This window comes from Sciurus vulgaris (genome assembly GCF_902686455.1).
Source record: "Sciurus vulgaris genome assembly, chromosome: 16".
Taxonomy (NCBI): Eukaryota; Metazoa; Chordata; class Mammalia; order Rodentia; family Sciuridae; genus Sciurus; species Sciurus vulgaris.
In genome coordinates, this window is record NC_136477.1 from 2,322,875 (window position 1) to 2,350,146 (window position 27,272).

General features: G+C 67.7%; 1 protein-coding gene across 1 annotated transcript in view; it reads left to right on the forward strand.

Moving 5' to 3' along the window:
* Positions 1-1,612: 1,612 nt before the first annotated feature.
* Positions 1,613-27,272, forward strand: part of NFIC (nuclear factor I C) — a 40,431-nt gene continuing 14,771 nt past the window's right edge. Inside the window, 3 exon segments of the mRNA XM_079115215.1 lie at positions 1,613-1,787; positions 8,928-9,459; positions 26,402-26,473. Of these exon segments, the coding sequence (XP_078971341.1) occupies positions 1,758-1,787; positions 8,928-9,459; positions 26,402-26,473 (634 nt within the window). The 5' untranslated portion in view covers positions 1,613-1,757.

Consider the following 27,272-nt stretch of genomic DNA (forward strand, 5'->3'; position numbering starts at 1 on the left):
GTGGCCGCCATCATTGCCCTTCACAGATGAGGAGGCCGAGGCTTCAAAAGGGCCGTCTGTGTGCCCCCAGCCTTACCTTCAGAAGGAGCCTAAACTGCCAGGTGAAGGCTGGGGGAGGCGGCGGGGAGCGGGGGAATGTTCTGGGGCTGACTTCAGCTTTGCAGGGTCTGTGCATTTGAGGGCTTACCCTATTTGCGTCTGTGGCGTGTTTTCATAAAATACTGCCTTAGGTTGCCACTTGGATCCCCAGACACCCGTCCCCAACACCTTGGGGTTTTAAGGGCCCCCCTTCAACTGCACAGTAAGTTAAAAAAAACCTGTGGAGCGCTCAGGATGTGCTAAGCACTGTTCGAAGAGGGAAGGGGCTGTGGGTTCCTGCCGCCTTCCACCCAGCAGCCCACAGGAGGACTCGGCTGCAGACACCCTGCCTGGCCCCGGGCTGGGAGAGCCTGGGCAGCTGAGATGAGTCAGATGGGCCAGGCTTTCCAGGTGGGCTTCTGACAGAGGTCAAGGCTCTGCGGTGCTGCTGTTCGTATGCAGACGCACCGGGAGTGGGCACTCAGCCCTGTGGTGGGAGGGTATCTGAGGTGGAAGTGGGAGATGCAGGAGCCTCTAGACCAGGCTGGGGGATAGGAGCCTGGGGAGGCCCCGCCTTAGGCACCTGGGGGCGCCCTCTGTTGCAGAGGGAGAACAGCAGCGCTCTAAGAATGTGGGTTCTGGGGCCAGGTGGCCTGCTTCCAAATCCACGCTCACTGTGCCCCATTTTCTCAGGCTGTGAAATGGGCTCTCTGGTGGGGCTGGACACGGGAGCGGGGGCGGGTTTGAGGCTTTGAGGGTTCATCTGGCAAGCTGAGGTCCTGCCTGGACACCTTCATCCTGGGTCTGCGGAGAAACACGGGCGCGGCCAGTTGCCCCCGCCCCTTTGGCACTGGCTGAGCGGGAACAGATTCCTGGAGGTCCCTCTGTTAGTGGAGGCTCTTCTGGCCAAAAGAGGGGGCGTCGTTTCCAAGCCTCTCCAGCCCCGCAACTGCAGCCGGTGCCTGGATCTGGGGGCAGGAGGGAGAGCGGGTGTCCTGGGAGCCCCCCGCCGGGCGCCCTGCGGTGTGTCCTGACAGTCGTACATCTTTAAGGCGAAAGGCGCGCTCCCGCCGGCCTCTGCGCACGTCACTTCTTCGTTCTTTCCCTCCCCCCCCGCCCGCCTTGGCTCGTTTCTGCAACTTCCCGGCCAGCTCGGGACGGGCGGGGGGTACGCATCCACCTCTGCCCCTGGGGTCCACCACCCCCGGCCCCGACCTTCCCGCTGGACCGGGCGGGCAGCCCCAGGGGACCCGCTGCGGTCGGGGTCGGTGGGTCCCGGGCAGCGGTCCCATTCCCGGGTGGGGGACTGGTGCTTCTGGCAAGGCTGGGGGCTCGTGGGACGCGGGGGGGTCCTTCCTCGCTCGCGCTCTTTTTTCCCTCGTTTCTTTGAAAGTTGGATGTGGAGAAGTGGGAGGTTCGCGGTGGGAGGAGAGAGAAATTGGGGGGAGGGAGAGGAGAGGCTGCCAGAGGGAGGAGGGACAGAGACAGGGAGCGGAGGGGGGGCAGGAAAGGAAGAGACGGACAGAGGAACCGGGGAGGCGGCGCTGGAGAGAGGGAGCGGAGGGAGGAGGAGCGGCCGCGGGAGGCGGCGAGCGAGCGCCGCGGGGGGGGCTGGAAAAATGACTCAGTAAGTTCCGCGCGCCCGCTCCGGCCGCCCTGCGCCTCCCGCCGCGCCCGGGATGTATTCGTCCCCGCTCTGCCTGACCCAGGTACGCGCCCCCAGCCCGCGCCCCCGGCCCCGCGCCCCCCGCGGCCCGGCTCGGGAGTTTGGAAGCCGGAGGCGGCGGGTCGGAAAAGGCGCGCGTCCCTCCCGCCGCCGGCCCGGTGCACCCTCCACGGGGCCCGGGTCCGGGGGAGGGTCGGAGGATCCAGGGGGCCGGAGACCCCCACCCTGGACCCCTACTCGGGACTCCCGCCTCGCCCGCCCCGACCCGCTCCAGGACCTCCGGCGCTCCTGGACGCCGGGCTGGGGCTGCAGCCTGGTCCTCCCGCACTCCGCTGGGGCGCGCTCCCCCGCACTCGGCGGGTCGGGAGGGGGAGCCCCGGCTGCCCACGGGAGGAATCCAGGGGTCCCGGCCGGATGCCGGGCCTCCCCAGCTCTGCGTGCTCCCGGCCTCTCCCGGCCCAGGTGGTGACCCGCCACCGCAGCCCTCGGGCGCCTTTCCCCCCATTATTGCCCACGTGTGCGCGGAGGGGGAGGGGGCGCCGAAGTTGGAGCGCGGGGGCGGGGAGGGTGCTCTGACGTCCGGGCCGGCCCCGCTGCCCCACCCCCAGCACCCTCCCGGTGTTTTCGCCGCATCGATTCTGAATTATTGAGCTGCCAGAGCGGAGCGGCTGGGAGCAGCAGGGAGGCCGGGCGTCAGGGTCTGGCCCGGGCACTGCGGCGCTGTGCGCCCTCGCCAGCCCGGCACCTGCCCCTGCCCCCTCCCTTAGCTTCTCACCCCTGGCCGCACTCCCAGACTGCCCCGGGCCTGTCCCAGCCACTGCCAGGGGACTCTCCCCCGCCCCCCCCCCCCCCGCCTTCCCAGCTCCCCAGGACCCGTGCTTTCCAGCTCAGTACCCGCCCCTCCAATTTTGCTGTGCGGTTTTAGGCCAGCGGAGTTCAGGCCTCAGTTTCCCCAAGGTGAAATGAGACTAAGGCAGGTGCAGGAGAGCAGCCCTGTCTGGAGCGCCACAGGGCGGGAGCCTGCGGGGAGTGTGTGGAAGCCGTCCCTGTTCCTGGAGGGTCCAGGCCCAGGGTCCCGGTGCATGCTTCTGGAGGGCCCATTCAGGGTGCTGCTTCTCATGGACCCTCCAGCTGCCACTGAGGCGACTCCACAGGGAAGGTGGGAGATGGGGAGGGGCCCTTGGACCTCCTGTGATCCCTGGTGACCTTGGATGAGCCCCTGCCCCTCTTTCGCCTGAGCAGCTTTTGGAGAGAAGGGCTGCTGGAGCAGGTGTCTCCTGGACGGTCCCCCAAACGAGGGAGGGCTCCAGTTGGGCCTGCTGTGTGACCTTGGGCAGGCTTGGAAGCCTCTGTGCTTGTAGTGGTGCCTGGCCTCCCACCGTCTGCCTGCCCTCCCTAGTTTATGGCTGGCGGTGGCTGGAGGGCCAGCCAGGGGAGGCCGTTCTAGGGGCCCGCAGCCATGGAATTCCCCGTCCAGCTGGTCCAGGGACAGGGCTGTGTCCCGCTGCTGCCGGGGGAGAGGGGGCGTAGCCTGGCTTTGCCTCAGAGAACTGGCTGTGCTGACGTGGCCTCAGTTTCCCCAGGAGCAGGATGTGGGTCGGCCAGGGGGCTCTGGGTGAAAACCTAACAGTCCAGGGGCTCAGAAAGAGCCAGGTCTGAGTGCAGGAGGCAGAGACAGGGAGGCAGAGATGGGACACAGAGGACAGAGATGCCAGGCCAGGGCTGTCCCCACTCAGGGGCTCCCCTGCCCTGAGGAGGAGGCTGGGCCCCTCTGGGTCCTCTGCAGTTCTGGTGCAGCGCTGGCTCCCTGGAGTGGCTCAGCCTATCAGCCTGCGGCTCCGAGGGGACTCAGCAGGACGCCGCCTGCCAGTGCCGACTCCCCCACCTGGCTCTCTGGCTTCCCGGGCTTAACCCTGTTCCCACGTCTCTCCGGTGGTCTCTCTCCATCTCTCCTGCCTCCTCTCCCCTCCTGTCTGCGTCTCTGCCCGCCCTGTCTCTCCTTGAGTCTCTTACATGGCTAATTTCACAACCTGAGCCCAACCGAAAATAGCTCCCTTTTAGCCCATCCGACCCGGATCCTTCTGGGGAGCCCAGGCCTGCAGGGGGCGGGGGCAGTGCCTGGTGCCAGCCCGCGCTGTGCCACCGTGCCTGCCGCCTGCGGGGGGAGTGGGGCTGCAGAGGGCAGCCCTGGAGGATTCTGGGAGCCTGTCCCGGTCTCCGCGGTGACTCAAACGCCTTTTCACTTTTACTCTTAAGAGGAACTGCGGAGCCGTTATTTCCATAAATCCTGCTGGCGGGAAGGTGGCCTCCCGCCCGCCGCCGCCACCTCCACGTTAGTTACTCCGGGTTTGGGGCCAAATCCCTGTTGGCTGCCCTGCTCAGCGGAGGATTCCCCGGCCCTGCTGGGCCTGGGCCACCGCCGGCCAGTCCCTCCCTCACTCATTCTCCCGCCCTTGCTCTCCCTCACGCCTCTTGGCCTCCCTCTTTCCACGGCTGTTTCTCCAGCGTGGAAACTGAGGCTGGGGGAGAGCCCCGCCGGCGGGTTAGATAGGTCTTCCGTGAAGGGCCCCTCGTCCTGAGTGGCAGGTGGGGTGGGGAGGCAGGAGGCAGTGGGTCCAGCCCAGGGAGGGTTCTGGAGGGGCATCGGGGGCTTCTGCAGGGCCCAGGAGCCCCAGCACCTCGGAGCTGGGAGAGGGACCAAGACTCAGAGAGGTCAGGGCCTGCCCAGGGTGGCACAGCACAGTGGGGGGGCCAGGATTGAGGGCTGTTTGGCCTGGGCAGGTGGGGGCTCCCTCTGTGCCCCCCAGGCCCGCAGAGGCCACCTCCCTCCTCGACATCACAGCCTCACGGTCTCCCTGTCTGTGTCTCCCTCTGCCTCCCCGCCCTCTGCGGGAGCCAGGGCCAGGCGCCCTGTAAATCACGAAGCTGAGATTCTGGCGAGTCAGCGTTCTCTCCCGCTCCCGCTCCCTCCCTCTCCCTCTTCCTGCCAGAGCCGCCTCCCTCCCTGTCTTGCACTAAATAGATGGGAAACACCACCACATCCCAGCCCCCCTCTGGCCCAGCAGCACCCGGTGTGCGTCACCCCCACCCCGGGACGCAGACCCCGCAGCTGAGAGTGCACAGCCCACCCCCCACACCATGTACCCACGCGTGCGCAGCCCTGGCACGCAGGGCACGGCCCTGACGGGGGCGCCGGGACACAGACCCAGGGTGTCCTTCAGGTGCACGTGGAGGTCTTGCTCAGGATGCTTGGAATCCAGTTGTCCTTGTCCCCAGTTCTGCAACTCTGGGGACATGACCTCAGCCCCCAACGGCCCAGACTGATTCATCGTCGTCCAGCTGGTGAAGGTGTCTCTGGCCTCCGCTCCAGGGCAGCCTGAGGGCTCAGGGAGCTTGGACACTTGAGTGTTTGGTACAGGGTCTGGCACACAGTAGGTGTTCAATAAATGCCTTTTGAATGAAAGACCTGCTGGTCGAGAGCAGGGACTCTGGCCTTCCTGAGCCTGTTTCACCCACATCGAGTGGGACACAAGGGTACTTTGCTCAGGTCCTTCCCAGGACAGTGCCTGGCACCCAGCAGGTGCCACATAAGAGCTGCAGCCCTGCGGCCATTGCTGGACTAACAGTTGTCACGCGTTCCTCCACTCAGCACCTTCCCTGCCACTCTGCCACTGCGCTCTGCCACTCTGCTGAGCTCGACCCAAGCTTGGGCCCGGGGAAAGAGGCAGGGTGACCCCCCAGACACCCCGGTCTCCCCTCCCAGCCCTTCGTCAGACCCAGGTGGACACAGCCATGAACTGGATGTGCAGAGGGGTGACGCAGGCAGGTGATGGCACATGGGGTCAGCCCGTGTGGCTGAAGACCCAGCCGAGGGGCCACACTGTGTGCTCAGGGGGCCCAGGAGTGGGTCTGGGGTTTGGGGTAGGGAGACCCGGGTCCCAGCTGGGCTCCCGGTGGCTGTGTGACATTGGGGGTGACTTCACTCTGACACCTTGGTCTCTTGACTGGGTGGTGTGAGCCTCATTCCAGAACTGACAACGCGGAGGCTCAGCCTCATCCTCCTCCAGGGACACTGAGGTTCAGAGGTGGGTGGGGAGATCCAGAGCTGCTTTGGCAGGGGTCTCCCTCTATGGACTAACCCAGACTCTTTCCTGTTGCCCCCAGGGCCCGAAACGACCACCTGTCCCCTCCACCTTTCCTTCTCCCCCTGGTCTAGCCACCCAGGTTCCCCTGCTGCCTCCAGGCTCAGTCAGGCCCCAGGGCCTTTGCATAGGCTTTCTCCACCTGAAGACTCTTAACCTGGATTGCCATCGTTCACGTCTTCATTCACGTGTCCCCTTCTGCAGAAGACCTCCTGGGTCCCCACCTGCCCGCCCCTGGACTCCCTGCCCTGGCCTCTTCAGAGGACTTGTTGTCTCTGCTCGCCTGAGGTCGCGGCACACCGGTCAGGTGTTGAGCATCCACCCCGCCCCAGGACCCCACTGAGCCCGAGCACGTTGTGCCCCAGCACCACATGGGAGGGCACACAGTAGGTGCCCACTCAGTTCCTAGGGTCCACCGTCATGAGTTCTGACGTGCTGAGCTTGAGGGAAGGATCATCCAAGGTCACAGGCTGACCGTGGCGCTGGTGGGGCCTGGGTGTGAACACGAAGCGAAGCCTGCTGCGGTGCAGTCTGCGACTCAAACGCCGACAGGAAGGACGTGGGGCAAGGCTTCGGGTGCGGGCGGATGGGGGCACCGAGGTCGGAGACCAGCCTCCCCGCCAGCCTGCTGCCCTCCGATGCCAGCGAGTCCCAGTTTCTGGGAGAGGCCCGTCCCTGCCTGGGCCACCTTGCCTCCCCGAGTTGCGGAGCAGGGCAGCACCCCGCACCCCAGCTGTGGCCCCTCCTCCAGCTGTCAGGATGAAGGAGGCCCAGGAGGGGACCCTGGCTCCTGGGCCACAGCCTCCTTCCCTGGGCTTGGGACCCAGGCTGGAGAGGAGGGTCACCAAGCTGGGCTGAGAGACCCAGGTCCGTGGGGTCCGGACGTGGAGAGCCCTGGGGAGCAGGAGCAGGGCTGCCGTGGGAGGCCCCTCGGCCCACCTGCTGTCCCCTGCGCCTCAGCCTGTAAGGGTGCCCGTGGGGCTAGGGACGAGCACCCAGTTGTTGTAGGTCTCTGGGGACCAAGAGGGTGACTGGCCCTGCCCCTCACCTGGTCTGACCTCCCATATGGGCAGAGAGGGAGCATCGGGCAGCAGGTCCCTGACCCAGTTACAGGCTGTTTGTCTTCCTGACTCCCTGACCAGCTGGGGTCACTGTGACGTGGGCCCCCACCCCTGCCCGCCTCCCTGGCACCTCTCCCAGGAAGGTGGAGGGGCAGGAGCTGGGCGGCCCGGGAGGAGGAGCCCAGGGGAGGGGGCTCCAGAAAGAGGGTCCAGGGACAGGACCGCGCCCTCCGCTGCCTATCGGTACTCCAGCAAGCGCCAAGGCACGGGCAGCAGTCACTGCCTACGTGCCGCTGTCCTGGCCTCCGCTCACCTGGGCCCCTCCACAGGCAGTGACCTGTGTCTCCACCCATCCCCCACCTCTTCTCTGGCCAGATGGCCTGGGCTCTGGTCCCGGCTCTGCTGACCAGCTGTGTGACCCTGGACAAAAAGCTCCCCATCTCTGGGTCTCAGATGTCTCCTGGCATCCAGACTCGGGAAAACCCCGAGAGGCAGGACAGGGACAGGGTGGGTGGTGCCATCCTCCCTTGGCCTCAGCTGGTCAGCGTGGGGGAGGAGGGGCAGTGGGAAAGGGCCCCAAGGTCCAGTCCTGGTCACAGCTGTCATGGTGACTCACTTCTGGGGACGTTGGAGAGGGGAGCTGAGCTGGCACCAGCCAAGTCCGTCCTGCCCCGCCCTGGTCTCGCCAGGCGGGAGGCTATTTTGGGAGCCTTGGTGATAGACGAAATCTGACGTCCACTCCCTCCGGCACCCTGAAGCCAGGGTGGTCCCAGAGGAGCTGGGACTCCCAGTGGGCCTGCAGGTGGGACAGGCGCAGCCCCCAGGAAGCAAGCCCTGGCTCCCGGCTCCCGCCCTCTCTGGGCTGCGTCTCCCCATCAGGCTGCGGGCAGCAGAGCTCTGGGCTTTCCCTGCCTCCTGGGGGGTCAGAGGCAACGAAAATAATGAGCGCAGCCATGGCTCAGAGTAGCAGGTTAACAGTGAGCAGCGTCTTGACCGTGCTGTGGCCCCGGAGCACAGCGGGGTTTGTACTCCTGAAGAGGCGCTGGAGGGGAGGAAGCGGCTGCTCCGCCTCTTCTGCCTCTCTCTGGTCTCCCACTGCAAGGCGAGGACCAGGTCCGGCCTTCACTGGACTCTGAACAGTGGGGTAGTGACCTCGAGCGCCCCACGGCCCTGCGTGCTCTCAGAGGGCCCACAGGGGCTGGGGCTGCAGATGCAGTCCCCCGTGGCTGGCCTTTGCTCAGCTGCATGCTGGGTATCTTGGCTGGCTAACCATCCACTGGGATGGGTGGACGGGGCAGTGGGCACAAGCCATGGCTTCTGCTTTTGCATCTCTGGGCTGGGTCTTCCAGGGAGAGAGTAGAGGGGCGGGCCCAGGTCGCTCTCCCCAACTCGGAGCCTGGATGGCTCAGCTCCTGCCTCTCTGGCCTCCGTTCCCTCGTCCGCACAGTGGGTTCATGGAAGGAGGGTGGGGAGAAGTAGAGGCCCTGCCAGGGATCTCCCCTCCTGGCCGCCCCAGGGGACTAGCGGCTGCGTCTGGATTCCTGGCCTCTTTGGGCCTCAGTCCTGGCCCCTGGCTGGGGCTGGGCAGGGACCAGGCCCTCCTGGCCCCTCATGCCCTTGCCGGCGCCGCGCTGTGTGCGCATCTGGCTCCCGCCGGCGTTCTCGGGGTTCTCGGTGCCAGAGCTGCAGAGCAGCCCTCAGGTCCCCGCACCGCCGGCGCTCGCTGCCCAGCAGTGGCCTGGGACGAGGCCCGGGCCTGGGCTTCCCCGGCTCGGGAGCACTGCTGTTCGCTAGGCCCTGCTGCAGGCATCGGGGACCCGGACGCTCGCGGTCTGGGGCAGGGGCTCGCAGGCGGCAGCCCAGCGCGGAGGGCCCGGGGCTGCGGTGAATCAGGCTCCCTGGGCGTGGCCACGTCCGTGGCGGGCATCTGGTCCGTGGGGCGCGTGGCTCGGCCGGCTGACCTGTGGCCTCTCCCCGCAGGATGAGTTCCACCCGTTCATCGAGGCGCTGCTGCCGCACGTCCGCGCCTTCGCCTACACCTGGTTCAACCTGCAGGCGCGGAAGCGCAAGTACTTCAAGAAGCACGAGAAGCGCATGTCCAAGGACGAGGAGCGCGCGGTGAAGGACGAGCTGCTGGGCGAGAAGGCCGAGGTGAAGCAGAAGTGGGCGTCGCGGCTGCTGGCCAAGCTGCGCAAGGACATCCGGCCCGAGTGCCGCGAGGACTTCGTGCTGGCCATCACCGGCAAGAAGGCGCCGGGCTGCGTGCTCTCCAACCCCGACCAGAAGGGCAAGATGCGGCGCATCGACTGCCTGCGCCAGGCCGACAAGGTGTGGCGGCTGGACCTGGTCATGGTCATCCTGTTCAAGGGCATCCCGCTGGAGAGCACGGACGGCGAGCGCCTGGTGAAGGCGGCGCAGTGCGGCCACCCGGTGCTCTGCGTGCAGCCGCACCACATCGGCGTGGCGGTGAAGGAGCTCGACCTCTACCTGGCCTACTTCGTGCGCGAGCGAGGTGAGCGCCACTGCGCCTGCGCAGACCGCGCGCCGAGCGGGAGCAGGGAGCGGCTGGGGGGACGGGGCGGCCTCTGCCGGGGGGCCCGCGGGCCAGGGGGCGAGGCGGGGGCTGTAGAGTCTGAGAGCGGAGGCAGACCCGGCGGAGGCCTCCAGCGGGAGAGTGGGCAGCGAGTCCGAGAGGAGGCCGCCCACACTGGGTCGAGGGATCGGACGGGGGGCCTGGGGGGAGATGTGGTGCAGGAAAGTCTGAGAGGGGAGGCAGGGTCACTGCCACACCCAGAGGTGGCTGTCGAAGGTCTCTGATGGCTCTGTCCTGGAGGGTCAGACAGGCATGGAGGTGGCGAGGCCATCTTGGGCCTCCAGGGAAGGCTGGGGATCCTGGGCTTGCTGTTGTGGCCCCTGGTTGTCTCTCAGGCTACCCCAGTGGCCAGGGTCACCATGCCCACTGAGAGGGCAGCTGGGCACCAGGGGGCTTTGGCTGAGTGAGGGCTCTGTGGCCTGAGCGTGCCACATGCCAGCCCTCCCTGCCAGTGTTGGCTGGCTCTGCGGGCAGATGCCCAACTCTGAGGCCGGCATGGTTTGCAGGGACATCCATGGCCGCTTCCGGAGGAAGAGGTGTGGCCGAGGTGTCTGTGTGATGGCCAGGCGCATGCATGCAGGCACCCAGGCAGGCGGGCAGCCTGGGCAGGGGTTGCAGGTGGGGTGTGCACGCCAGACCCTGTGGCGGGCAGGGTCCTGCTGCTTCCTGGCTGTGAGCCTCAGTTTCCCGTCCGTAAAATGGAGCTCATCTGGGTCCCTAGCTCAGTGACGCTGCAGGAAATTTCCCAAGATCACGGGCATGGCAGTTTGAGCACTGGCCTATCTGGAGGGGTCAGTGGAGGTCAGCAGAGGCTCCTCGGGTGGGCAGAATCACAGCCTGCCCACAGGCCAGGCTGGGGCACGCAGGGGCGGGGCTGCCTGACGGTCAGGTGTGCCTGAGGGCACATGCCCCACCCGGGCACCACAGGCCTGTGGCTGAGCGCCTGCCAGCTAGACCCACTGGGTTCCAGGTGCAGCCTGGCCTCCCGGCTGTGTGACCTGCCTCTGTTCCAGCCTCACTTTCCTCCTCCACGTGACAGCAGAGCCGCCCAGCTCTGTTGAGGCAGCGGTGGACAAAGGGGGTGTCCAGTGGCCAGGCGTACAGTGGAGAGACCAGGACAGGGCTCCCTGGTGACCTTGAGTCCTCGATCTCAACCTTAGCCTCTGCCCAGCCTCCCCCCACTAGTTAGCAACAAATTCTCCGGGGCTGGAGTGGGGGGTGCAGAAGCAGAGAGCCGTTCAAGGTGACCAGCTGTGGTGGGCAGGGGCAGGGGCGGCCTTGGGCTGCCTGCTCATTACCATGCGGGTCCTGGTCTCCCACCACATCCATCCCCGCCCGCCCCGCCCCCTCCTCCTCTGCGCTGCGCTGATAAAATTTTGAAGCGAGTTTTCTGCATGGTCAGCACATCTCTGGGCGCCTCCCCCACCCTGCAGGCCCCCCACCCGCGGCTCGGCCAACAGGCCAGGCCTGCCTGCCTCTCCAGACACCTTCTCGTCCAGCGCCCGTGCCTTGCCGGCCAGTCTGGTTAGTCTCTGCCCCTGAGGGCTGCGGATGGTCAAGGCTGTGCCCTCCCTTGCTCCCAGCCCGCCCCCGTCACCTCCAGGGGATCCCTGGCCAGCTCACCCGCCGCCTGCCCGTCCTGCATGCCCCGAGTCACAGGGGCCAGGGGCCTGGGCCCCCCCAGCTCAGCTGCCTTCAGGCCGGGTGAGCTGGGGCAGCCTCCCCACCCTCTCTGAGACAGAGGCCAGAGGGACGCCAGAGCCCAGGTGGCGGCTTAGGAGACCCTCACGCGGCCGAGGACAGGCTGCGGGCAGGGGCGGGGCCTGCTGCCTGTGATCCTGGTGCCCTTGGTCTTGCTCCTCCAGGTCCGTCCCTGGGCCTCGGCCTGCAGAGCCGCCCCGGGGAAGCTCCTACACCGGCCGCGGGCATGTCCCGAGGCTCCTGCGCCTATCCCTGCTGGAGTCTCCTTGGACAGGGGACGGTCCATCACCTCCCTTCCCCCAGGGGTGCAGGGGTCCCAGCTCCGGCCAGTGTGTGGGGCCTGGCTTCCCTTGGTCCTGGGGGTGGCTGTGACCCTGAGGCTAACAGGGAGGTGGGAGTCGGGGGAGCCACTGGCCTCTGCAGGGGCGCGGGGCACTGGGCACCTGCCACATGCTGAGAGGAGACCCCGCCTCTGTCGTCAGACACAAGGCACAGGGTGGACGGGGCCTTGGAGCCCACAGAGCGAGAGAGGACAGATACACAGAGACCGGGAGGGACTCCGAGCCAGGGACGCGGAGCCTGCCCCCACCTGGGCAGGGGCGTCAGGTGGACACAGGGCCGCACCCCACTGGGGAATCTCAGGGCCCCCCTGCTGGATGGAGGTCGTGTGGGGACAATCTTGAGAAGGTCCCCTGGGCACGGCTGTGACAGTCGAGAGCCCAGCGCATCCAGCTGGTACCCCAGTGGCCACGGGCCTCATTCCCAGGGCTGCACGTGTGTGCCCCAGGGTAGCCTGATGGGGTGACGAGAGCCACCATGGGGCACTGGGGGCCGCCCGCACGCCGCGTGTCTCTGAGAGTGAGCCGGGCGGTTGGGCGAGAAACCAACAATGTAAATGAGCAGGAAAACAAGTGGCGTCGAGTAAGGACAGGAGAACCAGGCAGGGAGGCTGCGCCCAGGCTGCAGTGCTGGGGAAAGCCTCCCAGGAGGGGTGGCCCTGACGTGAGGCCCGAAGGAAGGGAGGGAGCCAGCAGGGACTAGAGGGGAGCTGGATGCAGCCGTGCAAAGGCCCTGAGGCAGCCGAAGTGGGCCTGCTCTCAGGCTGTGGCGGGGTAGGGCCCAGGCGTGGCTTCACTGGGAGCCCAGCTCCGCTCTGCCTTGCCTGTGGGGAGTCTGAGGAACCAGGGCACAGAGGGAAGCCGCTGCCCAGGGCCCGCCGCCCAGCCGGGCCTCCCCGCCCCCTCTGGCAGCCCGAGAAACCTGAAGCGCGGGCGGGCGCTGTGCCAGGGCGGGGGAGGGGCTGCCAGGCCCGCCCGCTCCAGCAGCTGCCAGCCCAGATGGTGCCCATCTGCTGACGCCGCCATGGGCCAGCCTCCCGTTCCCGCCTCACACGGTGCCAACCTCCTGCAGCCGTCGCCCGCCGTGGCGCTGTGGGCTGGCTGGGAAGCCCGAGGCTGCTGGAGGGGCTGGGGTGCCCGCAGCCTGCCTGGATGACACGGCCAGGCAGCAAGGCCAGCAGCAGTGAGAGCAGCGGCCATGTTCCCAGTGCCCACTGCGGCCAGGCCCAGGCCTGCTGCTGCTGCTGCTGCTCCTCCTTCCTTTTTGATTCGTTGCCATGTTGGGGATGAACCTGGAGCTCTGCTCATGGCAGGCGGGCGCGCTGCCGCTGGGCCCCACCCCAGCCCTCGCTGCACATTTTGGCTGCTTTAAATCTCTCCACCGTCCTGGGAGAAGGGACTCTGACCTCCTCCCATGTTCAGATAAGGAAGCAGAGGCTCAGAGAGGGTCAGTCACTGGCCTGAGGCCACACAGCTCCTGGGAGGCAAGGCTGTAATGAGACCCCAGGGGTCCTTTAGAAAAGGAGTGAACTCCCTTTTCTGGAAAACCAGATTTAGAAAACTCTGAGGCCGTCCAGTGAATCCACATTCTGCACAGCGCTCGGATGATCAGTGTGTGGTGGATGAGTTAGCGAGCAAGAGGACCGAGTGCCTCGGGTGACCAGCCTCGGGTGACCAGCCTTGGGACCAGTCGCCCTGAGGCGCAGCCCAGGCTCCGGGCTCCTGTGGCAGGAGGAGGGGCCCGGCCGTCGCAGCCCTGCCCTGGGAGGGCCCGTCCTCTGGTCCCGGGGTCTCAGTTTCGCTGTCCGTAAAGTGGGCAGTAGGAGCTGTGCCCGCTGCACCAAGGATGGAGCGAGCGCCCCCGGGAAGCACACCTGAGGCACTCAATAAGTGCACGTTCCTTCCTGGACTCCCTCACCCCTGGAGCAGGAGGGGAGGCTACACCCTGAACGCCCCGCTCTCCACCGTCCACCCCAGTGAGGAGACGGGACTCGGGTGACCCTGGAGCGGCCGTCGCTGGCAACCAGGTGTCTGGTGGCAGGTGCGTGGGCTCCTGGCACCCCCAGCTGGCAGCCAGGTGGACAGCGGCCACCTGTGCAGGGAAGGTGGCTGTGGGCACAGGGTCCAGAGTCCAGCGGAGGGTGTATTTTTAGGGATGCGGCTCGGGCTGCCCGGCTTGCCCTGTCCTGTCTCCTGCCTCGAGAAGCCCGGGACAGGGCTGCAGTGGGCAGGTGAGGGGCCGGTGCCCAGTGCCGCGCCCGCCAGCCTGCAGGCGGCCCCACACCAGCACCCCACGCTGGCCGAAGGTGGTGGACTCCTGTTTGCATTTCACCACGGTTTGAAAACTGCAGTTCGCTCATAATGCTGATAGTGACGGGGTGACATTGCTCGGGCTGCTGGTCTGCGACGTGCCCTCTGCGGTGGCCTGACGGAGCCGGGGTACCGCAGGAGCGGTGGCACGATTCTTAGCGTCACCGCTGCAGTTCGGCTCCCAGCTCTGCCCTCTGGCCTGCTGTGCCACCTAGGCAAGTGCGTATGCACCTCTGGTCTCTGTGTCCGCAGCAGCAGAAGGAGCAGAAGTGGGCAGCAGGGTGACCTTCGCCGGCCGAGTGCTCGAAGGTGGGGCTCCCTGGTGAGCGGACCCTGTGCGGCTGGTCTGCACTGAGAAGCGGCCGCAGAGGCTCCAGGGCAGCCCCAGGCAGCCCCAGGCAGCCGTGTCCCCCGGGTGGGGCTCGGCCTCTGGGCAGCGTCAGGACTGGGCAGGGAGGCAGTGCACCTGTGGCCGCCATGCCGGCTGGCCGGGCTGCAGTTGGCACTCTGGCCCCGTGCCTGGCTGCCGGGGGCGGGGGCGGCTGAGGGCGGCTGGGGACATCTCCGTCCCCCTCTGCCAGCTGCCTGGCCAGCCCCGGCCCTTCCCCGGGCGTGGCAGGAAGTCAGAGGTGGGTCAGAAGCCAAGAGGGGCAGAGGAGGGGCACTTGGGGACACGGTGTTGTATCCAGGTGGGGAACCGGGCCCCAGAGGGGGACAGGCGGCCGCCCAGGGGCCCCCTGGAAATCCTGGCTGTCCCCAGCAGACTGGAGGGGCACCAGGCAGAGGGACGGGCCGGGGCGGGTGGGGAGGGGGGCTCTGCCATCCCAGGTCCTGCGGGACAGACCCTGGCCTTCCCGGGGCCCACACCCTGGGACGTCTTGGCCAGGCCAGGGCACCGGGCAGCCTTGTGGCTGGAGTCCCACGCACACCTCATTCAGAAGGGCTGCCCTCGAGGTGCCCCGTTCACACGTGGCCAGTGGCGGCCCGGAGGGCGCCGTGGGCAGACGCTGTGAGCTCTAGGGAGCTTGGAAGCGAGGCTTGGGTGCCCAGGTCGGCTCTGGCGAGCCCGAGGGCAGGTCTGGAAGCCGTGCCCAGGCCATCCGGGCACCTGGGATGGGGCTTTCACACTCCGGGGACAGGCCCTGGGACGCTGGGACTCTCCGGCCGACCCAGAAGGTGCGGGTGGAGGAGGACGCTGCCCAGGAGTGGGCGACCCGCAGGGCAGGGCAGACCCAGCTCCTCCCTGGCCCTCCGTCCTGCTGGGGCCGGGCAGGGTGAGGGGCTGTGCGGTCGTTGGGCGGGGACATGGGAAGCTGAGGCCTCCGTGGTCCGTGGCGCCCCACCGCGGGCTGGGGCCAGCCTGCGGCCTCTTCTTGACCGTGTGCTCTCGGATGCTGGCTTCCTCCTGGCGGGCAGATCCGTGGGAGGACTTCCCACCAGGCCACCAGCAGCGGCTCGCCCACAGCCCGCACACCCCGCGGGAGGCAGTGGTGTGGAGATAGGGGATGTGCCGGGGTTGTCTGAGCTGGAGTGGGTGCACACGGCACTCTGGGGCTGGCCTGGGCAGCGCCTGGCCCCTCTCGCTCATCCTGGTCTCATCTGACCCTCGCAGGGACCTGCTGAGGCTGGAATTAGCCCACACTGCCTTTAATGATAAGGGAACTGGGCCCAGAGAGGCAAAGTCAGTGGTCCAGGGTTGCACAGCTAAGAGGAGGTCAGGATTCAAATCCAGGTTTGGGAGACTCCAGGGCCCGCTGCCCAGGAGAAGGGGTTTTGGGGGCATCAGAGGACTTCCCAGAGCATCTCAGGTTCCCACCTTCAGGCCTCGAGGACTTTGGTGCAGGCGACAGGCAACAGGCCTGGCTGGATCAAGGAACACCTTGGGGCTGCAGCCTGCCTGGCAGTGGGCAGCCTCAACCCTTGACCTGCCTGACCCGGGCCCGGTGGCAGGTGTGGCTGGGCCAGTGGCACTGTCTGCCTGGGCCGCGGCCTCTGTGCCAGCTGCTCCCGGTCTCCTACTTCAGCCTCCCGGCCTTGCCAGCCTTCCTGCCCCCCACCCTGCCTGTGGGCTGCCCGGAGGTGGCGGAGGTGGCCTGGGCAGCTGAATGGGCCCCTTGTTCCTGGCCACACCCTCCCCTTGGGGTCACCCCAGGACACACCAAAGCAGTGTGCTGCCTTAAAGGGCCAGTGCCCACCACGGAGGAGGGGGCCATGCGGTGCCCAGCGCCCCAGCCCTGTGGGGTGGACACGGACTGGGAGGCTGCCTGGAGGAGGGGCGTAGGGCTTGGCTTCCTCGGTTTCCCACCTGGGTGGGGGTCCCCTGCAGGCTTGCTGGGCAGCTGGGGAGGCTCTGGGCCGAGACGTGCACACAGTGGGCACCTCTGGCCGCACAGCTGCCAGGCCAGGTCCTCAGGGTAGAGGGCTGGAGCAGCCTGGTGTGGCTGGGCACTGCCACCGCCGGGCACTTATTGAGCACTGACTGTGTACCAGGCCCTGCTTAGGAGGCCCTACTGGAGGCCCGCTTCACAAGGGGGCCCAGAGTGGCCAAGGCCATGGGGGACTGTGCAGCTCCAGGCCGCTTGCCTGCCCTCTCTGGGCCTTGGTTTCACCTGCAGAGCAATGGGAGTGTCGGCCCGTCCACCCACGGGCCGGGGACCCCGCTCGTCCTGCCTGGGGAGCTGCCTGGGGGCCGGGCGTCCCCCGCGGGCACGAGTGCAGAAGGTGAGTCCGGCCGCAGACGGCCCGGGACAGGTTGCCGCCGGATGGACAGGCCTGTCCTCGCCTCCTTATGTAAGCGGGTCACCCGAGGGCAGCGGCCACTTACATAAGGGAGGCGGGCCAGCCTGGCGGCCAGGCAGGCTCTTAAAGGGGCCTGGTCCCGTACCCTCCCGGCCTGTGTGCAGCCCCGCCGGCCAGCCACTGCTGTCCCTGCTGTGTTGCATGGTTGGCCGCGGCTGCCGCCCGCTCCTCCCCGTGGCAGTGTGTCCACCGGTGGGCGCCAGGCCCCGGGTCGGGCAGGGCGCGGCGATGCTGGCCCACGTGGCCACAGGGGGTCCTGCGCTGCCGAGCCTCAGTGCTCCGTCTAGGCAGCGGGGCGCGTGGGCCCTGCCCTGGCTGCCTGCTCTCCGGTGACCTCAGGCCGGTGGCCTGCCCTGTCTGTGAGAGGCTCGGCCTCAGGGTTGTGGAAGGGCGCACGATAAGTGCCAACTGTGTGCGGGCACGGCTCTAGCCTCGGGGACGCCCCGGTGGGGTACAGTCCAGGGGCGAACGATGGAGACGTGATGTCAGTGAGTGGCCAGCAAGGCAGCGAGGTGGTCAGGGAGGGGCGCAGGGCCCTCTCGAGGAGCACAGGAGGCCTGTCTGGGGATCCAGCGCTGCAGCTGAGCCCCAAGGGGAGGAGGAACCAGCACCGAGGAGCCGGGGCGGCTGTGCCTGCCAGGCAGGGGCGCAGCCATGCAAAGGCCCTGGGGCAGGCCCAGGCTTGGCGTGGTGGAGGCTCAGCGAGGAGCCCTGTGGCTGAAGCCAGGGGAGAGGACTGGGCAGAGCCGGGCCAGGGCAGGAGGCACAGGGCCTCGTGGCCTGCAGGCTTGGCCTCACGGGGAGGTGGTGACTGTGGGAAAGGAGGAGGGCTCAGCTCGGTGTCACGGTGCCCCGGCTTCTGCCCGGATGGCAGACAGCGGGCACCAGTGGGAGCTGGGACCCTGGGGACTGCGGGGTGCAGCTGGCACTCAGGGCAGCCTGGCGGAGCAGAGGAGCCGGGGGCTCGGTGGCAGCAGCCAGGCCTGAGGGGCAGGGCCGGCTGGCCGCTGGTCCTGCGGGTCCTGCCTCCTCCTGGGCATGCGCAGGCGGGGTGGGCGAGGCCGCGGCCAGGAGCCCTGGGTTAGGACCTGGTGGGGGTCAGCAACTGGACCAGAGGCCCGGAGACTTCAGGGCTCCCGCCCGGCCACTCACAGGGAGCCGGCCTCCGAGCTCCGTGGCGCGCGGGTGCCGCTGCCCCCCGAGGTGCAGGCCCAGGGCGGCCAGCGACTCCTGAGGGACACGGCCTTGGCGGAGCGTGAAGGAGGGAGGGTAGCGCCGCGTCCCGCACTGCGTGACCCGGCCTCCCCAGGGCACCCGGCCTCCTCCGCCTGGCCTCCTCCACCCGAGCCTGCCTGTGCATCTGGCTGGCCTCAGTGGCCACCGCGCGTGTCACGTGTGCAAGCATCTATGAGTGCCACGGGGCAAGCACTCAGTGAGCACTGACTGTGTGCCCAGCTCTGCCCGGGGCCCCAGGGAAGGAGGAGGCCGCCCCTCCAGGCTCCTGGGCTCAGGGACCTGACCAGTGTGGCCCCAGGCCTCCCGGAGCCGGGGTTGGCGGGTGACAGGCCCAGGGGCGGCAGAAGACGGGGGTGCACCTGGCTGTGCACCGCGTGGCCACAGGGGCTTCCTCGGGCGCCGGGAAGGGGCGGGCGGGGGACGGCGGTCAGCCCGCCCTCGGGACACGTTGACATGGAGGTCGGGAGCCTGGCCAGGCCCTGTGGGTGTGTTTGACCCCAGGGTCAACCCCGCACCACCCCAAGTTTGTGCCGAGCGGCACCACGAGGCTACGCTGGCAACGGGACGGGTGATGGGGACATGGCACGGCTGCCTCCTGCCCACCACCTGCTCACTCCGGGGGCAGCGGGCACCTGGCAGGGAGGTCATGGGGCCTGGAGCCCGGGCACAGCCACCTCCATGGTGTCCCGCCCGGCCCAGGAAGGGAGCCCACGCCCGGGCCCCTCCCGGGCGCACAAGATGGCTGCCCGCCGAGAAGCATCTGGAACAAAATGGCCGCGGGGCGGGGATGTCAGGAGGAGGCCCGGCCTCCACGCTCAGGGCTGGGACGAGCCCCGGCCTGTAGCCTGGAGCGGGCCAAGGCCCCGAGCGGCCCGCAACAGCGGCCCTGGGGTCCCCAGGCCACCCGGGGCCAGGCGGGAGGCGGTGGCCTCCACCCCGACCCGCCAGCCGTGGTGCCCAGGGTCCCTGCAGGCCCGCAGCCAGCCCCGGAGGGAGCGGAGCCAGGCCGGGAGCAGGGACGCTTTGAAAGTGATTCCCGAGCAGGTTGGCCGAGGCCCAGGCGCCGGGCAGAGGGAGCTGGAAACTGTGGTGCAGACTCCAGGAGCTGGGGAGGCCACACTGGGAGGCCCGGCCGAGGCCAGTGCCTGGGAGGACACCTGCCCCCTCCCGTCCAGGCCTCCCACATATCCCGGGCCCCGGATGCCTTGGACGGCGGAGCTCTTGCCTCTCCCTTTGGAGAAGGGCTGGGTGGAGGTCGCATGCTCTACTGGACATGGCGGCTCAGAGGGGAAACGCTCTTCTCTTGTGGTCACACAGCACTGCTCCCTGTGCTGGGCTTGGGGACGTGGCCCAGCGCCCGCGGGAGGGGCAGACACACCACCAGGGAAGTCCACTCCAGTCTAGCCTGCAGCTGTCACGCTGTGGCGCCCTCTCTGGTCCTCGGGATGTGAGCCCATGGGGTTGGCGTTTCCCTCTGTTCTCTTCACTGCTGTGTCCACAGCACCCAGGACAGGGTACACAGTAGGTGCTCAAGAGGCACTGAATCAAGGAATCCCAGGTTGTTACGCTCCGGTTGTGAAGGGGAGTCGGGAGGCCCAGGGTCTGCCCAGCAGGTCGCCCTGGGGGTGCCCTGTGCCCTGGCTCTCTGGGGAACACGGGCCCCTGAGTGGCTGGGCCTGGCGGGCAGCCGCGGACACGGACCCGGGTCTGACGGAGACTTGAGTCAGTGGAGAGATCCTGGTGGGAATGTGCGAGGAGGGTGCCCCAGGCAGAGGGCACAGCCAAGCAGAGGCCCTGGGGCGGCGGGAGCCGGGCAGGGGGAGGCCCGGGCAGAGGCTGTGTGGCTGGAGCAGGGAGAGGGCAGGGCAGGGCCACAGGGAGGGCCTGGGCTCTGCCCCAGGGCAGGTGGGCAGAGGAGGGACCACGGCCATTGACCCTAAGGAGAGCTGCATACTATTTATAGCCCCAGACGCAGTCGGCGCTGGGAGCCGGGCTGAGGCTTGGAGCAGGGCCAGGGCGCGGCTGGAGCCGGAGCCGGGGAGGACGCCTGCGTCCTCCTGAGAGGGAGCAGGGAGGAGGCCGCAGCGCCGGCGGGGAGCCCAGACTCCGGGGCCTGGCTTTGCCTCTCCCCGGCCCCCGCTGGCGGACGTGCGGCGGCAGAACCAGCCACTTTTGGACGCAGCAAAGGTCGGAAAATAATCGGGGCCAGCTCTCCGAGCGGCCGCGGCTGGAAACCGCGGCTCCAGGCCGGGATGCGCCAGCTCTAAGTCGGCGTCGCGGCCTCGCTGCAGCCTCCGGGCTCAGCCTTCACGTGCTGCAGACGGAGCTGCTCTGCCCCAGGCCCGCGCTCGCCACCCACCAGCCCTGCAGCGCGTGCCCGGTGCCCAGTGCCCAGGCCGGAACCCTTCCCTTCTGGCTCCCGCCCACTGCGCCCTGTGACTCCAAGACCCGGACCTCCTGGGCGACTCAGTGTGTCCTGCTGCGTCTGCTCACGTCACCGGCACTGTGTCCCCTCACTCCTCCTGGCCAAGTGACCTCCAGGAGTGGGTGGCCCCTGCTGGATGTCCCTTTGCCATCTGTGGACACTGGAGCCGTGTCCACTCGTTGGCAGCCGTGGGCAGGCGGGTCGGGGGCCGCCTTTGAGCCCGGCTCTTTGTTGCTGACAGCGGCTGTTCCATTTTGCACCCGACCAACAGGCTCCGACCCCGCCTCCTGGTGCCCAGAGATGCTTGGAAACAGGACACAGACTGGGACAGTCTCCTCTCAGCTTGAGTCCTGAGGGTCCTGCCTGTGGCCTGGCCTCTCCTCCAGGCCGTTCCAGCCGCAGGGTCTCTGTTCCTCAAACACCTCCTGCCCCAGGGCCTTTGCACTTGCTGCTCCCCCAGGCCTCAGGCCCCTGCCTGACGCCTTGCCCAGTTGCATCCTGGGCCACCGCACAGGTGAAGCTGCCTCTGTTCCCCGAGCCCCTTCCTCCACCCCCTGGGGTCCTGCCGCTTGGCAGGTAGCGGATCTGTGAACATCTGTCAGGTGGAAGCAGGGGCTCCATGCTGGTCGCCCAGCTGCTGAGAGCGGAAGTGTTGTCCCCAGCACGCAGGGTGTTCTCCCGGGCAGAGGAAGGGTGGGGCCCCTGGCCACCATGGCGGCCCTTTGTCCTGAACTGGGACACACCAAATTTGGGCTCTGGGCCACGGACAGGAAAGAACAGTTTGTACGCTCTGCGGACGGCCGGTTCACACGGCTGCTGTGGCCTTGGTCACGTGCTTGTTGAGCAAGCTGCAGGGGGTGGTGACGTCCCCGGCTGCACATGAACGCTGCGTGGACCTGGGCAGCAAGAACTGGCCCCGGCCAGCAGAGGGTGTCACTGAAACAGCGCTGCCACCAGGCACCAGGGTCACTACACGAGCTGAGTGTGGTGAGGGACGCGCCAGGCATGGTCTCTGAGAGGTCTGAGGCATCGGGAAGAGGGAGCCCTGTGGGCATCCGGACCAAAGGTGTCCCAGGCGGAGGGCATAGCCGTGCAAAGGCCCTGGGGCAGAAGAGCCTGTGTGGCTGGAGCAGAGCGGGGGGCGTGCAGGTACTGAGGGCCCTGTGGCTGCGGGGAGGACTCGGGCTGTGGTCCCCTTTGAGGGAGGCGGAGCCTGGAGGGCAGCAGGCCCAGGCAGGACGATGCTCTTAGATCCTTGGAGGCGGAAGTGCCACCCACACCACGGTGGCCTTCCGTCTCCGAAACCCTCTGAGCACAGCGGAGGCCCACGAAGTAGGTCGGCCGAGGACGCCCACTGGGCAGGCGGGGAAGCGGCCAGGCCAGGCCGGGCCACAGGCGGGAAGGCCACCCTGGTGTGAGGACATGAGCCTCGCTTCCACAAGACATGCCCAGAGGGCACAGGTGGGGCCCTGCCACCCTCCAGGTCCCTAATGCAGGGCTGGCCGTGGCGGGTGGCGGAGCCAGGGCTCAGGTGTGCCAGGCCCTGCGGTCCATCCTGGGCACCAGGAAAATAAGTCCCAGCGTGTTTGAAAGGCCCTGAGAAGTCCCGCCTGCCGTCCCCCTGAGCCACTCCAGGGACGCCCAAGGCCTGGACGGCACCTTCACCCTCTGGGCCCCCAGGAAACCCCACCCTGCCGTCCACAGCAGGGGCCTGGGTCCCGCTTTTGTCCACAGCAGGAGGACGTGTCCGTCTTTTCCTGCTGGGACCGAGCCAGGAATGGTGGGCTGCCTGTGACCCAGCCCCTCGGGCGGCCGGGGCAGGAGGGTCCTCGCGCCCAGGAAGTCAGGCCAGCGGGCGGCAGAGCCAGACCCCAGCTCAGAGACCAAGCAAGCAAAGGAGAGAAGGTGCTCGGAGCGCCAGGTCGGAGAGGCCGCAGGAACGACGGGCAGGGAGCCTTCAGGTCAGCACTGTCCAGCGAGCCCACGCCCGGCGCAGCGTCCTGGGTCTGTGCGCAAGAGCTGCAACGACATGGGGGCTGCCTACCACCGCCCGCCTTGCTGTGTGACCCCGGTAGCTGGCTTACCCTCTCTGGGTAGTCAGGGGTTATTGGCCTCACCAAGAACTGTCCTAGGGCATGAGAAGGGTCAGTGCCCAGCGCACAGCTCAGCATCCAGAGCTCAGCGAGCGGACGCCCTTCGCTGCCCTCAGCGGCCTGGGCCGGGTGCCCCCAGTGCACCCACCTGTGGGCAGCAGCCCCAGGGCGCCCGCTGCCAGGTCCTGGCAGGCAGCTGCAAAGGGCCTCCCTGCCCACCTGGGGCCCCGCGCCAGTCAGCCACGTGGCCAGCAGGAGGAGGTTTTGTGGTGGGTGCCCGCCGGGGTCCAAATGCCCGGAATCACCAGACGGCAGCCGGGCGGTGCCCGGGGTGAAGGCACCGAGACCCCCGTGGCCCGACAGGAGGCTCGGGAGCCTAGTGGACCCAGGCCCGTGCCACCCACTGGTGCTCTGCCAGGTGCCCCCTGCAGGGCGACGGTCCCGTCCCTCCCAGGGGCACTGAGGCCAGCGCATCCACGGTGCTGGGGCCAGGGGAGCTGCTCACGAGGCGTTGGTGGCCGGGCCACACGACCCCTGGGGCTCGCGCTGCCCAGCCCTCCCCAGGCCGTGCTGGCCCCTCACTGCCCGTGCCCCTTCGTGGGGCCCTCTAGACCTGTTTGCGCCTACTCGCCTACTGAATGCGCCAGGAGGGAGTGGCACCTGCCCACTGGGGTGACTGCTGTCCCCCGCGTGTGACATTGGGAAGCTCTGAGCCGTCCGTTCTGAGCAGTCCAGGAAGAGCTGAGGCTGATGCTGTTCAACCCCGGTTTGTGAATGAGGAGAGCAAAGCTCAGAGATATCAAATACTCGCGCCAGGACACACAGCCAGCGGGCAGCAAGCTTTCTCAGTGAAGGGCCACGTGGCCTTTAGACAGGCTGCTTGCAGCTGTGCTGCCTGGTCCTCCTTTCTGTGCTGCCTTTGAAAGCGGAAAAGACCTGCGTCAGCTCACGGGCCACGGAACAGGAGCCCGGGCCGCTGGCTGTGCTTCTGACCCGACTCCACGCCCTGGCCTGATGTGAAGCTGCATGGGCTCCCACGGGGCTCGCGCCCCAGCCCTGACCCGGGGTCTCGGGCACCTGCTCCTCCCTCAGCTCCTACCATGAGTTCCACGCCCCCCAGAGGGACCACGGAGCCCTGATCCGGCTCCTCGGGACATGGGTTGCCCAAGCAGGGCTCAGGCAGCTGGGCCAGGACACTAGCCAGACCTGCACCCGTCCACTTGGCATCTGTTTGGGCCCATGGACGGTCCACTCTAGGCTGGTCTCTGTAGTGGGATGAGTCTCTACGCTTCCCCCACTGTCCACGGATGTGGTTCAGCAGAACTGTCCTGTGGCACCTTCTGCCCTGGCCACCTGGTTGCCAGCAGCCCTGGGCAGCTAGGCTCCCAAGGCCCTGCAGCCTGGCCATTTTCACTGACGAACTGAACTGTCAACTTCATGTCAGCTTAACTAATTTAAATGTGAGAAGTCACCTGTGGCCAGTCCCCTGTGCCCACAGTGGACAGCCTGGACGTCGGGATTCCCAGGAGCCCAGCAATGGACGGTGGTCAGCAAGTGGCAGAGGAACCGTCCAGCTTCCCAGAAGGGTGAGGATGGGGGGACCCTGACCCCACCATGGCGCTCAGCAACGTGAGCCGGACACAGGGCCACCGAGTCCCCACATGGGAGGTCCTCGGAGTCTCAGGGCCACAGAGACGGGAAGCAGCGTGGTGGCAGCTGGGCTGGGAGGGGCCGACAGGCGGTGGGGACGGCCAAGCTGCGGTGCGCTCCGTGCCCCAGCAGCTCAGCAGCGGCTGAGACAGGACGGCGACGCGCGCGGGATTCTTCACCAAGGAGGAAGACGTGAAGGTGGGGAAGAGCTGGCGTAGCTGCCGCGTCGGGTTATCTAGAAACCTCGTTTAAAAAGAAGCTCCAAGAACCACCGAGGAAGGAGCCTGCTGGGCCGACCCTGGGCCCCACATTCCAGGGGGCCACTGGGCGCTTCCCCAAGTCCAGGGCAAGAGTAGGGCCAGGGTAGTGGCCACCTCCTGCAGCCCTGCAGGACACTGCGGGTCCCAGGCCAGCCTGGGCAGCACAGACCGTCGCCAGGTGTGGTCAGCAGCGAGTAGCAGGGGTTCAGTCCCCAGTGCCAGAACAGGACCAGGGGAACCAAAGCCCATGGCCACTCCTACCAGCTCCCGTCCCTCCGGAGGACCAGCCAGCACTGTAGGCCAGAGCACGCTGCTCTAAGGCCCGGATGTGAGGAGGCTGCCTGCTGGCCAGGGACAGGCTCCCATGCAGACCCCGGAGCAAGCCCTCCTGCAAACACCCTCACCTTCCAGCTGGGAGATCCCGGGTCAAGGCCTGCCCCCCGCTGCAGGGCCACCTGTGGCCAGCCCCGTGGCTTGTCAATCCTGGGCTTGGCAACCCAAGGACCCTGGAGAGGGGTTGTGCTGTTGCCCACCAGCAGATGGGGAGACCGAGGCTGGTGAGTCTGGTCCAAGGTCCGACAGGGAATGCGAGGCAGAGATGCAGTCACCTCCACGCAGACCCCCAGGGAGGTGTCCCTATGTGCTAGCCGCTGCCCGGCGCTTGGTCACACGGCCCTCGGGTCCCCCTTCTTAAATAGGGATCTGGAATGAGGCGCCCCAGGTGCGGCCCAGAAGGTGCTATGGGGCGCTGCGCCCTGAGGCGGGACCAGAGTGGGCGTGGCCTGCACTGCAGCACTGCGCGCTGAGGGGTCCGGAAAGCTGGGGAGCAGCACCGGTCGCCCACCTGAGCTGGAAGAGGTCGGGAGCCGAGGCTGGCTGCCGGACTGGGCCCTTCCCAATGGCGTGGCTGCCTGTACCCGGCCTCCAGGTGGTCCAAGCAGGACTGGTCAGCTCTGAGGGCAGCTGGCAGCCCAGGACACACTCCTGCTGGCCACTGACCAACCCACCTTGCCCAGTGGTGACACAACCGGGAGGCCACTCCACCCTCTCAGAGCCCTGCATGCCCCTGGGCCTGGGCACCTTGGGCCTGGCAGACCGCAGGCGTGCACGCCCCAAGCCCACAGAGCCACGGGCAGCGTCTTCCTCCACCGCGGGCACAGGAGAGTGCCAAGTTGGAGCCACCCTGACACACAGGAGCCTCCCCAGGGGCAACAGTGACCATGTCCACGGCCATCCCAAGGCCAAAAAATAGCAGCTGGTGCCAGAGGCCTATCCCGACTCTCCGCCTGTGCTGACCGCACAGCCTCGGGCAGCCTTCTGATCCGGGGAGAGCGGGGAGGCTCAGGACAGCTTGTCTGGGGCCGCCCGGCCACAGTCCTGGGGCTGGTCCTCCCCCTGCCTCACAGCAGCTCCTGCCTTCTCCCTCATGGCCTGGGAGGGGGGTGCTGCCTGGCTGCGCCCTTGTACCCCTCCCCACCCAGCCACCCGGCCACTGCACAGCCACGGCACGGGCCTCAGCCTCCATGAAGTCCCCCATATCCACCAAGGAGCCGATTATTTTTAGATAAGAGGAAAAAGAAGCCAGGTGAAGGGAGTCCCCAGGCCAGGAAGGCAGGTGGGGGCATCGCAGCCAGAGGGCCACCCTTCAGCCCTCCCGAGGAGAACTCAAGACCCCCAGACCCAGGACCACAGGGACAGAGGCTGAGGGAAAAGACCACTGCCCTCAGCCTCCCCATCTGTAGAATGGGTAGGACAGCAGGACAGGAGTAGGTCCAGAGAGGACAGAGACCAGCAGGGGAGCTGGGCATCTGCAGAGCCCCTGCCTCACTCCTGCAGTGCACACTGGGCCTGAGGGCCTGGCTGGTGCCTGCAGGGCTCCTGGCCAGATGTCATGACCCTCCAGGGTCAGCAAGACAGGGGCCCAGGCGAGACCCCAGCCCTCAACACGTTCTGGACCAGCCCAGAACGGGGCACCGGGGTGGACGCTGCATCGCCTCTGGGGCTGGAGGTCCCCGCTGCCACCAACTCCTCCTCCTCCTCTCTTTGCAGACTCGGAGCAGAGTGGCAGTCCCCGGGCAGGGATGGGCCCCGACCAGGAGGACAGCAAGCCCATCACGCTGGGTGAGTTGGGCGCCGTGGCAGCAGGCTGAGGGCTCCACACCCCCCCCCCCGCCCTGCCTCCCGTGGGGACTCCCTGGCCTCAGCAGAGCCCAGACTGGAGCCCCTGTTGCTCCATCTCACAGCTGGGCACGCAGGGGCTGCAGGAGGGAGCGGCTGCCAGGGCACCCGAGGAGCTGGGGCTAGGGCCACAGATCAGCCCACTCAGGGGCCGCACCAAGGGAGCCTGGGACCGCCCTGCAGCCCCAGGGACCGCGTTAGGCCAGTGGGAGAAGTCGGCTCCCCCAGGGGTGGGCAGCAGGGACCCCGAAGAGCAGGAAGAGGCCGCAGGGCCCAGCAGGGCTCATGGGCTGTCCTGCGGCAGAGGCACCTGTGAGCCCCTGGGCCAGGCCCTCCTGGCTCCCACTCCCTGTCCCTGCTGCCCCGCAGGCTCCTCCCTCTGCCTCCGACTCACCAGCCCCTCCTGTGCCTGCTACCTGGGCAGCTAGCTGCCCGCTCCAGATGTCCCCAGGTCCTCTCAGGAAAGCCCTCCCTGGGTGCCTTCAGCTCAAGCAATGCCTGGCCACAGCCCTGTGCCCACCTCCTTCTGCTGAAGTGGCAGTTGTGCCTGATCTCCCTGCACCGATGCCCAGGGCCCTGGCCCTGGAGCCCAGGGGGGTGTGAGCTCCAAGCCACACCCCAGCCCTTGGCTTTTCATGTGGAGCCAGGGCCTCACTGAGGTGCCCAGGCCGGGCTTAGCCTCCATCCTCCTGCTGGGCCTCCTGAGTCCCTGGGATCACAGGCTGGCCACCACACCCAGCAT